The sequence below is a fragment of the Megalobrama amblycephala genome, linkage group LG4 (assembly GCF_018812025.1).
Source record: "Megalobrama amblycephala isolate DHTTF-2021 linkage group LG4, ASM1881202v1, whole genome shotgun sequence".
Classification (NCBI taxonomy): Eukaryota; Metazoa; Chordata; class Actinopteri; order Cypriniformes; family Xenocyprididae; genus Megalobrama; species Megalobrama amblycephala.
In genome coordinates, this window is record NC_063047.1 from 31302217 (window position 1) to 31315981 (window position 13765).

The 13765-nt window shown below is 34.9% G+C and overlaps 2 protein-coding genes across 3 annotated transcripts in view; one reads left to right on the forward strand and one right to left on the reverse strand.

Annotated features, from left to right (window-relative positions):
* The window catches only part of pole (polymerase (DNA directed), epsilon), a 30239-nt gene extending 22636 nt beyond the window's left edge, over positions 1-7603 (forward strand). Inside the window, exons 43-50 of one of the 2 annotated variants that reach the window (XM_048188849.1) lie at positions 667-871; positions 1255-1386; positions 2318-2511; positions 3094-3294; positions 3524-3649; positions 3799-3888; positions 4432-4568; positions 7045-7603. In XM_048188849.1, the coding sequence (XP_048044806.1) occupies positions 667-871; positions 1255-1386; positions 2318-2511; positions 3094-3294; positions 3524-3649; positions 3799-3888; positions 4432-4533 (1050 nt within the window). In that variant the 3' untranslated portion in view covers positions 4534-4568; positions 7045-7603. Of the gene's footprint in view, positions 1-666; positions 872-1254; positions 1387-2317; positions 2512-3093; positions 3295-3523; positions 3650-3798; positions 3889-4431; positions 4697-7044 lie in introns of those variants that run through there. The other variant, XM_048188848.1, reaches the window with a different exon arrangement.
* A 58-nt stretch (positions 7604-7661) lies between these two features.
* p2rx2 (purinergic receptor P2X, ligand-gated ion channel, 2) overlaps positions 7662-13765 on the reverse strand; it is a 7947-nt gene continuing 1843 nt past the window's right edge. The window contains exons 5-12 of the mRNA XM_048188853.1: positions 13188-13284; positions 13031-13111; positions 10600-10738; positions 10372-10502; positions 9471-9561; positions 9320-9385; positions 8994-9071; positions 7662-7917 (exon numbers count right to left, since the gene is read on the reverse strand). Coding sequence (XP_048044810.1) covers positions 7822-7917; positions 8994-9071; positions 9320-9385; positions 9471-9561; positions 10372-10502; positions 10600-10738; positions 13031-13111; positions 13188-13284 — 779 coding nt within the window. The 3' untranslated portion in view covers positions 7662-7821. The remainder of the gene's footprint in view (positions 7918-8993; positions 9072-9319; positions 9386-9470; positions 9562-10371; positions 10503-10599; positions 10739-13030; positions 13112-13187; positions 13285-13765) is intronic.

Below are 13765 nucleotides of genomic sequence, written 5' to 3' on the forward strand. Positions count from 1 at the left end.
AAAAAATAAATAAATAAAAAATGAGTGCTGTAGCCACTGATCTATAATAGAGAATAGTCTATCATTATGTACTATAGCCTATTGATCGGTGGTAGTAGCCCAAAGGATGTCATGCGCTTGGTAACAGATGTAGAGGCATTTACATTTTACATTTTAAAAACACAATGACAGCTTAAAAACAGACTTAATTAAATTTACTGTAGGTTTTTTTAAACTTTTTTTTTTTTATCTGTGTAAACATATTTCTGTGAAATACGCGTTAGGTTGCACAGAAGAAAGCCGATTTATGACATCTACTGAGGACTATTATTTTGTTGAACGAACTGAAGATGACGTCATTGGCTCAGATTTGATAGACCAATCGGCTGAAAGGGGCGTGTAATGACCGCCCACATGTGGAAAACGAGTTTTGAAGTCGTGTTTCCGTTTTCTATCCGTGACCCGAAAAAAACGAAAATCGAGTCAAAATCTCGTTTTTCCGGTTTTTTAACAAATGAAAAAACGGGAAACGACTGTTTTCTCGTTTCTGCGTATTTCATTTCAAATTGGAAAACAAACTATCAAAACGTACACGGACCATTTTGGAACAATTTAGATTTTTTAAGTGTAAAAAGACTGATGATTCAAGTTGAGTTTTAACACACTATTTTTTTTCACCCACTCTAGCATGGCAATGAAAAGAAGACAAAGAAGGATGGAGCAGAGGAGGCTGGAAGTGAGGATGAGGAGGAAGATGAAGAAAACCAAGGGGAGGATGAAGAACAGGATGGGGAAGAAGATGTGGAAGACCTGATTGAAAGTAACTGGAACATCATGCAGTACCTTCCTCAGACGGCATCCTGTCAGAAATACTTTCTTATGATCATTTCAGGTAACATTTCAGATTTTATTTGTTTCATTTGTACATTTCCAAAATTCCCATTAGTGTCCTTGTTTAGCTTTCCAAAATTGTAATTGTTTGGTGTCTTTTTGTTCCACTGCACTAGTGTTCAAAAGTTTGTTGTCGGTACAATTTTTAAAATGTTTTTGAAAAATCTCTTCTGCTCACCTAGGCTGCTTTTATTTGATCAAAAATACAGTAAAACCAGTAATATTGTGAAGTGTTATTACAATTTAAAATAACTGCAGTGTTCAGTGTCACGTGATCCTTCAGAAATCATTCTAATATGCTGATTTGATGCTCAAGAAACATGACAAGTGAATTTATAATTTTATTATAATTTCTCATCATGATAATTGGTTGGTTGTTTGCAGCCTACATTGCAGCTGTCTATCACAGCATGAGACAAGAGCTTCGGCGGAACGCCCCTGGTGCTACTCCCATTAAGAGACGAGGAGCGACCCAAGCATCCCAGCAGCCAACTGGGGATGTCAGTGCACTTCCTGGTAAGACATATAAAAATTTAGCTTTGTGCTTTTGTAATGGGTAATTTATGATTGTATTCTCAAATACACTTCCCATGAGATTAATCCTGATGAATTATCACAGCTGTCATTTGATATTTTAATTTCATTGTCAAGCTAATTGAAGAGTTGATATTTTTTTTAAAAAATTATTGAAAGGCATCCTTTTAATTGTTTTGTGTTATTTAACTTAGAAATAAAATGTTTTGCAAGAGAGACTTTTTTTATATATGTATTTTAAAAAATCGCTCTTTTGTAGTGCTGGGCAGTACACCAGTTTCAATTTCACGTATGTTATGCATTTTTCAAATTCGCCATACTGGTGCGTAGCTGAAACAATTGCTACATCTATTCAAATATATTATGTGACATACACATACTGAAGAACTCACGACTCCCGTGATGTTTTTAGCGTCTGCCATCTCACTATATGAGAGTCACTTCATGAGCATTTCACCATTTCATTTGATAAAACTATCATGCCAAGGTCTTCATGGCAACCCGTCAAAATAAAAGTTTGGTTTAACGTGAAGAATTTATAACAGAAATATATTGCTATTGCACAATACTTCTACAATTTATTAAACAGCAGGAACTTAAAGGTCTTTATTACAACCCGTCAAAAAGATTATTATTTTAAAAGATTAATTCAATTATTTGTTTTATAAATTGATTTGATTACCACCATTTTTTTTAGAGTAAATTTGTATTTGACATTAGTGTTTCATATTCAATGTACTCCTACAGAAAAATAAGTCACTATAAACTTATATAAAGGTCTAGTCATGAAAAGAAAAAAATACTGTGATATACTGCCAGAATCTTAAATACTGTGATCCAGATTTTTGTTCATACCACCCAGCACAACTCTTCTGTAAGATTCACTCATGTAGTTGTGTCTGTTATGTTGTAGGTTTGATTACGTTCTCCCAGGAGTACGTGTCAAGTGAACTCACACAGAACTTTTTCACCATCACTCAGAAGATTCAGAAGAAAGTGTCGAGCACTCGCAGTGTTACACTCCCTTCAGAGATGTTTCCTGTTCTTCCTGGTTCTCACTTGCTCCTCAATAACCCTGCTCTGGAGTTTATTAAATATGTCTGCCAGGTATCAACATGCACCCCTCGCTCCTGTGTTTTTTCTGCAGAATTGTGTTTTAATCTTCTTAAGTTGTAACAATACATCCCTACACAAGACTACTATTTAAAAGTTTGAGGACAGTAAGATTTTTTTATTAATACTTGTATTATACTTATATTCATGCATACCTGAATATAATTTTTAAAACGTGACAGTAAAGACATTTATAATGTTGATATAAATTGTTTCAAATAAATGCTGTTCTTTTGAACTTTCAAGTCATCAAATCATCCTGAAAATAATGTCACAGTTATCCACAAAAATATTAAGCAGTACAACTGTTTTCAACATTGATAATAGCAAGAAATTTTGAGTATCAAATCGGCATATTAGAATGATTTCTGAAGGATCATGTGACACTGAAGACTGGAGTAATGATGCTGAAAATTAAGCTTTGACATCACAGGAATAAATTACATTTTCAAATAGAAATCAGCTTTTTAAAATTATAATAATATTTCACAATAATACATAAGACTTCTTTCACAAACATTAAAACTTTTGAACAATTTTATGAAGATGTTGTTTCTGTGTGTAATGTCCCTCCAGGTGCTCTCTCTGGACGCCAACATTGTCAATCAGGTGAACAAACTGAAGCGAGATCTTTTGCGATTGGTGGATGTTGGAGAATTCTCAGAGGACGCCCAGTTCCGTGACCCCTGCAAGTCCTATGTCCTGCCAGAGGTCATCTGCCACCACTGTAACTTCTGTCGTGACCTTGACCTCTGCAAAGACCCTGCGGTTTCCCAGGTGACAACCTGACTCTCATTGTTAAAGTTTGTTATATTTAAACCTGCGGTTAATGATTTACTACTCATTCGTTTTTACATTTAAGGGATTTTAAGAGCTTTTTTTGAAACTCATTAAGCTGCAACTATTTGGCATTTTCCCACCTGTTCAATCCTTTCCATGTGATCAAGCTAGCCAAAAAAGACAATAAGATTCTCCCTTCACTCTTCTTTCCTCTTTCCCCATGTAGGATGGTTCAGTTCTTCCTCAGTGGTTCTGTTCGAACTGTCAGGCCCAGTACGACACGGAGTCTATAGAAATGGCCCTGGTGGAGGCACTCCAGAAGAAACTCATGAGTTACACCCTACAAGACCTGGTGAGAGACACAAACGGCATCATTTACCACTTTCAGAGTGTTTTTGATTGTAAAATCTTTAAGTGTAAAATGTAAGTGTTTAATGTATTTGCACATCCATTGACCTTCACATCTGTAAATGGCACTTATGGCACTTTATCCCATCATAGGAATGTGCCAAATGCAAAGGAGTGAAGGAAGCAAATATGCCGCTGTACTGTAGCTGTGCTGGAGATTTCAACCTCAGCTTCACCACAAAGGTACTTGTGTTATACTAATATGCTAATACTTATGGATATTAGTATTGCTACCATTCAGGTTTGGGGTTGGTAAGGTTTTATTCAGCAAGGACACATTAAATTGATCAAAAGTGACCGTAAAGACATTTCTATTTCAAATAAATACTGTTCTTTTGAACTTTCTACTCACTAAAGAAGGTTTCTTGAGCAGCAAATCAGCATGTTAGAATGATTTCTGAAGGATCATGTGACACTAAAGACTGGAGTAATGATGCTGAAAATTCAGCTTTGCATCACAGGAATAAATTACATTTTAAAAAATATATTACAAGAGAAAACATTTATTTTAAATTGTAATAATGTTTCACAATATTACTGTTTTTGTTTTATTTTTGAGTAAATAAATGCAGCCTTGGTGAACTTCTTTCAAAAACATTAAAAAATATTACCAACCTCAAATGGTAGTGTATGTTTTACAACCAGTGGACCACCGACAAATGTTCTTGTTTTAGTCATGTTGTCTGTCATGTTTTCTTATTTTCACTTGTTTGGATGTGTTTACAGAGCTTCTCTGAGCAGGTGGAAGTGTTCCGGAACATTGCCGCCCACTATAATATGAGCTTCCTGCTAGAGACCATTGACTGGGTCCTTAGTATGAACGCATAGATGCTGTTCACTCTCCATCAGTCGTGTCAAACTACGTGAGTTTGTGCCATTTGTACAGATGAGATCTGAATTAAATTTGTGTACATTATAACAGTGGAAATGATTCGGTACTGGAAGTTTTTTAATTGTGTGTTAATAAATATTTTTGTATATGAAGAATTCACTTTTGCAAATGATCTTCCTTCATTACTTCCTAAGTAACTAAATGTAAATGGTCATTATGGTTACTAATTGAATCTGCATTGATATGGCTCTTTCTGACAGTGTCATGCAACTAATATGTCCCAGTGGTAATAGTCCATTTGGATATAACCTCTTTTTGACGCCTACGAGTTTAATTCTGTAAAGAATATGGCTTTTAGTTTTTGTAACCACATATAGGGCTATTTGAGGTTTGCAATAGCCAGTTTAACTTAATGAGACGTCCACATCACTGCCTGGCACCCAGCTCTGCCTTCCCACTCTACATTACCACATTATAATTTGATTTTTTATCTCTGAGGCAAAGACCTGGACATCATGGAGATATATGACATGCTATGCAATATGCAATTTGAAATCCAACCATTGCGAATTGGCATTGCTGTACTCACCACTTACTGAAATGTAAGAGCAAAAAGCGTTTTTTTTGTGTTTGTTTTTTTCCTTTTCAGAAGGGTTTGAAACACTAAAAGATTTCTCTTTTCCAGCAAACGGTCAAAGTAGGTGCTTAACATTCAGAACATGTTTGTCAATCTCAGGAGGTCAAACTAATTATTTCATAATATTTCATTATTATTGTATACTAATTGTTTTGTTTTTGCATTTATTTTACAAGATTTGCATTTTATGTGACCGTTACTTACATTTGGAGCATGTCTAAATGCAGATTAAAACTATCAATGAAAAGTATTTCTAAAACATTTATTAACCTTAGTTAATATTTTAACATTTACTAGTGCATTGTTAAAATCAAAAGATGTATCTGTTAATATTATTCAATGGACCTTTGCATTATAAGAGTTGTTATCAGTGTTCTGTACTCCACACCATCCTTATGGTAATATTTTGCAAACCTGAAAAGTAAAAAAAATATTTTAAGAGATGGAATTATTCTTCAAGAGTAATGATAAAACAACTCTGTGCCCAAACTAAATGTGAGTGAAAATTAGATGAAATTAGCATAAGCCCAAAAGTGTGCATTAGTTTTAACTATTTCCAGTTTAATTAGTTTAAACCACTTTCCAGGCAACAGAAGTGCATTTTGAAAATGGATTAATTGTCGTTAATGATATGATTTATTAACAGTGCTGTAAAGATTACTTTGCAAATTGTAGTACATTACAGATTGCAAATTACATGATGAAAATTGTAGTTAGTGACGAAATGTCACATTGCACATTTTAGGTAATGTATTCTGACTTCTTTTTGATGATTGCAACATTACTTTTAGATCACTTTTGACCTAACTCGTTTGTCATATGGATCTGAATAGGACAATCCTATCGATACCAGTGTTGGGAAAAATTATGTTTGAAAGTAATGCAGTACAATATTGCGTTACTCCCTAAAAATTAACTAATTGCATTGAATTGGATCATCGAAGATCAGCCACAAGACATTGGTTAATAAAACAAGATTAAATAGTTAAAAAATATATATGCTTAATTTATATACATTTAATTATTGCAGGTTTGTGCAATATTCTGAAATTGCATTTCACTGTTTTTATGCATTTTATGGAATACTGACTACCTCAGCTAACATGAACTATAACATATAATACAAGGATTCATTAAATTAATCAAAAGTGACAGTAAAAATGTTTACACAGTTACAAAATTCTGTTCTTTTGAACTTTAAATTCATCAAATAATCCTGTAAAAAAAAAAAAAAAAAAAGTATGATAATTTCCATGAAAATAAGCACAATTGTTTTCTATTTTTAATAAACTAAAAGAAGTGTTGTAGGCAATCTATATAAGACTATGTTGTGCTGTAGACAAATGGCTACATAGTCCTGCTAAGTTCATTGTCTGTCCATTCTCTTTAGCATCTGGTTTCAGTCTCTTGTCCTGTCTGGGGAGATGGGGTTTTATATGCACCCTTGATCATTGCTTAAAAGACTGATCCATAAACCTCAGAAGTGTGAGCTGCATAAATCGATAGGTTTCTATTAATCACATTTAGAGTAGAGCTGGGAAGACGCAGTTCCTCTTCCCCTAAATTTCATTACTGTAACCAATATTATAAGAGTTGTTATCAGGTTAGCAGTGCAAGTGCTTCTCTTTGGAGAAACCGTCTCATCTTTCCTTATGCAAGAGGATTGTTGATGGATGAAGGTTCCCAGATTGATCTTTTTCAGTACTTGGTCACCATGAAATCAAAATCGACAATTCTTGTTTTTTTATGGAATATTGCAGTATTTTTTTTTTTATACATATATTCATGCACATCATTATTATTATTATTTTTTTTTAATTCATGTGCCCTCATAATCTTTCATCTAAATAACTTCCCCTCCCTCTTGCAGTGACATCTCTTCTCTGATGACATTACTGGCGCGAGGGTGGGGCAACCTGAAACTCACATGAGAACGATCAATGGCAAACCACAATGATCCAATCATTTCCCGGTGGACAAAATCAAGTCCCACATTTTTTCTTGTTCGATATCACTCGGATATACATCACAATAGAGAAGAACAGACTATTGCAACTTCCATTTCATGGAGACTTTACAAAAAAAAAAATCACCAGATAAACTTGGTGTCAAACTTTAAAGTCAACATGAAATCAAAATTCATCATGTTTGTTTAATGAGATTTGTCTGTGCACACTATTCCAAAGAAAAATATTTGATCAAAATGTCAATATTTCAACAGTCCGATCAAAATCAAGTGCTGCTTTAGGTCCTGGAAATTAAATCATGTGACACATTTGTATGAAACACAATATTCAATGAGTTTTTACTTAATGAATATTAATTTTCATGGAATTTTACAGAAGTAAAACATTTGTTTCATGACATTTTAAAGATGGAAGATACATGCAAACCCATTGTGTAGATGAATTAAACACTAAGTAAGTAAATTGATGATCAATTTTTAATATTTATTGAGGTGAAGCTTAACCAATATGTGGTTCTGCATGTTTTTTTAAGCTTTTCAAGATCTGATATGGCATTTTGTGCTGTTTTCCACACCTCAGACAGGAAAATATCCAGTCCTTTATGTAAAAAATATTGTACTACACTCTATATTAGGCATGGTATGCCATCACTGGAGTGGTTTTGGTGGCGAAAGGATGCTTTACAATGGCACGCCATCTGAGAGGTCAGAGTGGGTGGAGCCATAGCTTGTAAGAGTGAGGTCTGTTGTCACTGGCTGGCTGGGTTGCTTGGAGACCTGATTAAACAAAATAGAAACGGCTTTTGATTAACCTATTCAAAAAATAGAAAATACAAATTCCTTCATTTATTGACCATCATGTTCCAAACTGGATGACTTTCTTTTTTTATACGTTATTTTCTGTGAAATATTTCTGTTTTGTGCTCAATGGAAGAAAGTCATACTGGTTTGGAATGGCATGAAGGTGATTAAATGATAATTAAATAACGTAATAAAAATGCTGCTGATACATGTATAGTCTAATTTGCAAAAAAATCTTATAAATATCTTGTATTTGTCATATTAGAAACATTCTAAGGAAGTTTGTTTCCGCCTCTAAATAAAGATAATTGCAACTTTATCTCACAATTCTGACTTTATTCTTAGAATTGCTTGATATAAAGTTGCAATTGCATGTTATAAAGTCAAAATTGTGAGATATAAACTCACAATTGTGAGGAAAAAAGTCAGAATAACGAGATATAAACTCGCAATTGAGAGAAAAGTCAAAATTGCAAGGAAAAAGGTCAGAAATACAAAATATAAACTCGCAATTGCAAGAAAAAGTTAGAATTGGAGGATATAAACTTGCAATTGTGAGAAAAGTCAGAATTATGAGATATCAACTCGCAATTGCAAGAAAAAGTCCAAATTACGAGATATAAATTCACAATTACGAGAAAAAAGTCAGAACTGTGCGATATAAACTCGCAATTGCAAGAAAAGTTAAAACTGCAAGATATAAATTCGCAATTGCAAGAAAAAAGGCAGAATTGTGATATAAACTCGCAAATGTGAGTATTGTGAGATAAAAAAATCGTAATTATCTTTTAAAAATTTTTTTTTATTCCATGGCTGAAACAAGCTTCCATAACATACCATAACACACACACACACACACACACACACAAAATATATATATATATTTTTCAAAGTTGTAAATAAAAAAGATTATTGGAGTGTTTTACAAGAGAATACTATTTCAGTCAATGCTATTTAAATCAATGTGCTACTCTAGCAATTTGAAAATTGTTTCAAAGTAAATCCTACACCAATTTTTTTCAGTGAAATCTTCTCCATCCTGCTTGACTTACATCATCAAACTTCATATCACTGAAGACTTCATTCTTATCGATAAACGTCAGCATTATCCAGTCACAGATGATTGAGCACTAGGTGAGAGAAAATGAGACATTTCTTAAGATTAAGCAAACTCTGATTCTAAATGAAAACAAGCTGTATATGTCCGTCAATTCCTCTTTCCATCAGGGTTACTCCAGATCAAGCACTGTGAGCGAAACCTGAGAATCATTCCCATAATGCAATTTGCAAAGTGTTTATGTCTGCCATCACTGTCATTATCTCACACTTTTTAACCCAAAATAACCGTGTTTTTAATATGCATTCAGCAAAAACGTACAATTCCTACTGACGTCATGGCCGTGACTGTGTTGATGATGGTCGGAATCAGACTGAATCTCCCTGCCTGAAAGGAAATACTGTTTCAATATAAGGCATGTGTGGAATCAGCATGTCAGACAGGCACTAATGTACTTCCTGTATGGTCTCACATGTCCATGAACAATGACATCCAGGCGAATCCCATAGGCTTTAATGAGTGTTCTGTACTCCACACCATCCTTATGGTAATATTTTGCAAACCTGAAAAGTAAAAAAAAATATTTTAAGAGATGGAATTATTCTTCAAGAGTAATGATAAAACAACTGTGCCCAAACTAAATGTATTAGATGAAATTAGCATAAGCCCAAAAGTGTGCATTAGTTTAAACTATTTCCAGTTTAATTAGTTTAAACCACTTTCCAGGCAACAGAAGTGCATTTTGCAAATGGATTAATTGTCGTTAATAATATGATTTATTAACAGTGCTGTAAAGATTACTTTGCAAATTGTAGTACATTACAGATTGCAAATTACATGATGAAAATTGTAGTTAGTGACGAAATGTCATATTACACATTTTAGGTAATGTATTCTGACTTCTTTTTGATGATTGCAACATTACTTTTAGATCATTTTTGACCTAACTTGTTTGTCATATGGATCTGAATAGGACAATCTTATCGATACCAGTGTTGGGAAAAATTATGTTTGAAAGTAATGCATTACAATATTGCGTTACTCCCTAAAAAAGTAACTAATTGCATTGAATTGGATCATCGAAGATCAGCCACAAGACATTGGTTAATAAAACAAGATTAAACAAATAAAAAGTATATTTGTTTAATTTATATACATTTAATTATTGCAGGTTTGTGCAGTATTCTGAAATTGCATTTTACTGTTTTTATTCATTTTAAGGAATATTGACACTGTGCGAGTGAGATGAGTGAATGCTCATAGTGTAGAACTACAGCAACCATCATGTTTACGCAGCACACACAACATAATTTAAAAGACAATTGATTACGAAAGTTCCTGTTGATTGTACTAACAGTTAATAGTAGCCGTACCTGTAGTAGTATCCTGAGCTGGGCAGGTTTTTTCTCATGTCTAGCCTTCTGAATGAATATGTTGGAATGCACTTAGAGGGATCGACATCAAAATTACACTTCCAGTTAATGAACACGCCAATTATTCCACCCTAAACACATTAACACATGTATTAAACTGACAAATAAAAAGGTTACTGTTGCAGAAAAACAATTGGTAAACTGTTTGACAATAGACCGTGTACATACCGTTCTGCAAAGTTCACTGAATTTCTCTCTGGCCTGCGCTGCGATGAAGCCCAAGCTGAACACTGGACAATAAGGGTTGGTCTTTGGGTGATAATGGCACCGTAACAACTTCTTTGGCTTGTTTGGTTTGATATTTCCCCTACAAACCATAGGCAATTTTTACAAGATTTTTAAGATCAAGTATCAAACAAATTCATTGTGTAAGTGCCCAAAATTGATGGTGTACTGTATATAGGAAATTTCTGATATCATAAATACAGTATCTCACAGAAGTGAGTACACCCCTCACATTTTTGTAAATATTTTATTATATATTTTCATGTGACAACACTGAAGAAATGACACTTTGCTACAATGTAAAGTAGTGAGTGTACATCTTGTATAACAGTGTAAATTTGCTGTCCCCTCAAAATAACTCAACACACAGCCATTAATGTCTAAACCGCTGGCCACATAAGTGATTACACCCCTAAGTGAAAATGTCCAAATTGGGCCCAAAGTGTCAATGTTTTGTGTGGCCACCATTATTTTCAAGCACTGCCTTAACCCTCTTGGGCATGGAGTTCACCAGAGCTTCACAGGTTGCCACTGGAGTCCTCTTCCACTCCCCCATGACGACATCACGATGGATGTTAGAGACCTTACGCTCCTTCACCTTCCGTTTGAGGATGCCCCACAGATTCTCAATAGGGTTTAGGTCTGGAGACATGCTTGGCCAGTCTATCACCTTTACCCTCAGCTTCTTTAGCAAGGCAGTGGTCGTCTTGGAGGTGTGTTTGGGGTTGTTATCATGTTGGAATACTGCCCTGTGGCTCAGTCTCCGAAGGGAAGGGATCATGCTCTGCTCATTCATGGTTCCCTCAATGAACTGTAGCTCCCCAGTGCCGGCAGCACTCATGCAGCCCCAGACCATGACACTCCAACCACCATGCTTGACTGTAGGCAAGACACACTTATCTTTGTACTCCTCACCTGGTTGCCACCACACACGCTTGACACCATCTGAACCAAATAAGTTTATCTTGGTCTCATCAGACCACAGGACATGGTTCATGTAATACATGTCCTTAGTCTGCTTGTCTTCAGCAAACTGTTTGCGGCTTTCTTGTGCATAATCTTTAGAAGAGGCTTCCTTCTGGGATGACAGCCATGCAGACCAATTTGATGCAGAGTGCGGCGTATGATCTGAGCACTGACAGGCTGATATGATCTGGATATGACGCTGAGCACATGCACTCAACTTCTTTGGTCGACCATGGCGAGGCCTGTTCTGAGTGGAACCTGTCCTGTTAAACCGCTGTATGGTCTTGGCCACCGTGCTGCAGCTCAGTTTCAGGGTCTTGGCAATCTTCTTATAGTCTACGCCATCTTTATGTAGAGCAACAATTCTTTTTTTCAGATCCTCAGAGTGTTCTTTGCCATGAGGTGCCATGTTGAACTCCCAGTGACCAGTATGAGTGAGAGAGAGCGATAACACCAAATTTAACACACCTGCTCCCCATTCACACCTGAGACCTTGTAACACTAACGAGTCACATGACACCAGGGAGAGAAAATTGCTAATTGGGCCCAATTTGGACATTTTCACTTAGGGGTGTACTCACTTTTGTGGCCAGCGGTTTAGACATTAATGGCTGTGTGTTGAGTTATTTTGAGGGGACAGCAAATTTACACTGTTATACAAGCTGTACACTCACTACTTTACATTGTAGCAAAGTGTCATTTCTTCAGTGTTGTCACATAAAAAGATATAAAATATTTACAAAAATGTGAGGGATGTACTCACTTCTGTGAGATACTGTATGTGTTAGTATAGAGTACTGCAGGGATTGATTTTTTTAAATTATTATTATTTTATTTTTTTTGGTAGGTCAAAATCTATAAGCGTTTTAGCATTTTAGAACTTTTCCAACATAAAATACATCAGTAAACCCCCCTGTGATTTTTTTTTTTTAAAGCTTTTACTTGTATTGAAAAATGTGATTGCTAACAAGTGGCTAAATGGGACAACAAAGGGTTGTTGGGATATTAAACATAATCACACCGAACAGAAAAACTCATCAACTCACTAGTCTTGTTGTGCTTATATGTATTCTCTTGCAAACTATTCAAACTATATAAGGGAAAATAAATAAAGACTTAAAGAGTTGTCATGTGACCGTGGTGTAGTTCTATGAATCATTGACTTTTGCTGGTCACAGAGCTTATTTCCTGCAATAATCCAAAAGCCAATGGAAAAATCCTACTGGGTTTTTGTCGAGGGAACCAGTGTGATGCTAATTTACGAGTTGGCCTACAAAAATATGCCACTCTTTATGCCTTTTTGATCACACAAAATTCACATTCACATTTTGTAAAAATGTTAAAAAGCATGCTGGCAATGGTTAAACATCCTCTGATTTATAAAATATTCTGAAACTCATAAACATACCTCAGAACTTTAAACTTTGGGAAATGGATGGCATTCTTTATAAACACTGTGAAATTAATGGCCTGTTCCAAAGCTGGTTCCCTGTGGGGACAGAAAAGGCATTTTAGTGCATTTCTCTGCTTGATTTTTCACATACCAATAAACTAAAGCACAATACCTGACAACAGCATATTCCTCAATGGGACACCAGGTTTTGATCTCACAGGTCTTGAATGTGTAGTTGTAGTACGGTATACACCGTCCTGTTCTTTGACCTATTCAAAAACAATTCACATGTTGATATAAGTCATATTCAAACTATTCTGGGACTTGCTGAAATGATTTTGATATTCATATTTATACAGTGGGCCATCAACTGAAAATCTTTTTTTAATTAATTAATTAATTATTAATGTTTTTAGTTCATTTATTTTGTTTTGGATTTAAATAAACAGTAATAATTTGTGCTGCAGTCATTAAAGCAAATTCTGACATTCATATTCATTTTTAACTCCAAGGTTTCATTTTTTGCATATTAAATCAGAAGAAGTTTTTAAAATGGATGTTGTGATAGTCTTTTGTTCCCTATTGTGATGATTGCAACATATATAAGTGTGTAACGGCTTCTCAAACGCGAAAAAATGTAGGGTTGGACTTTATTTTGTCCATCGGGAATTGATTGGATAGTTGTGGTTTGCTATTGGTCAATCTCATGTGAGTGGCAGGTTGTCCCGCCCTCATGCTAGTAAACACATA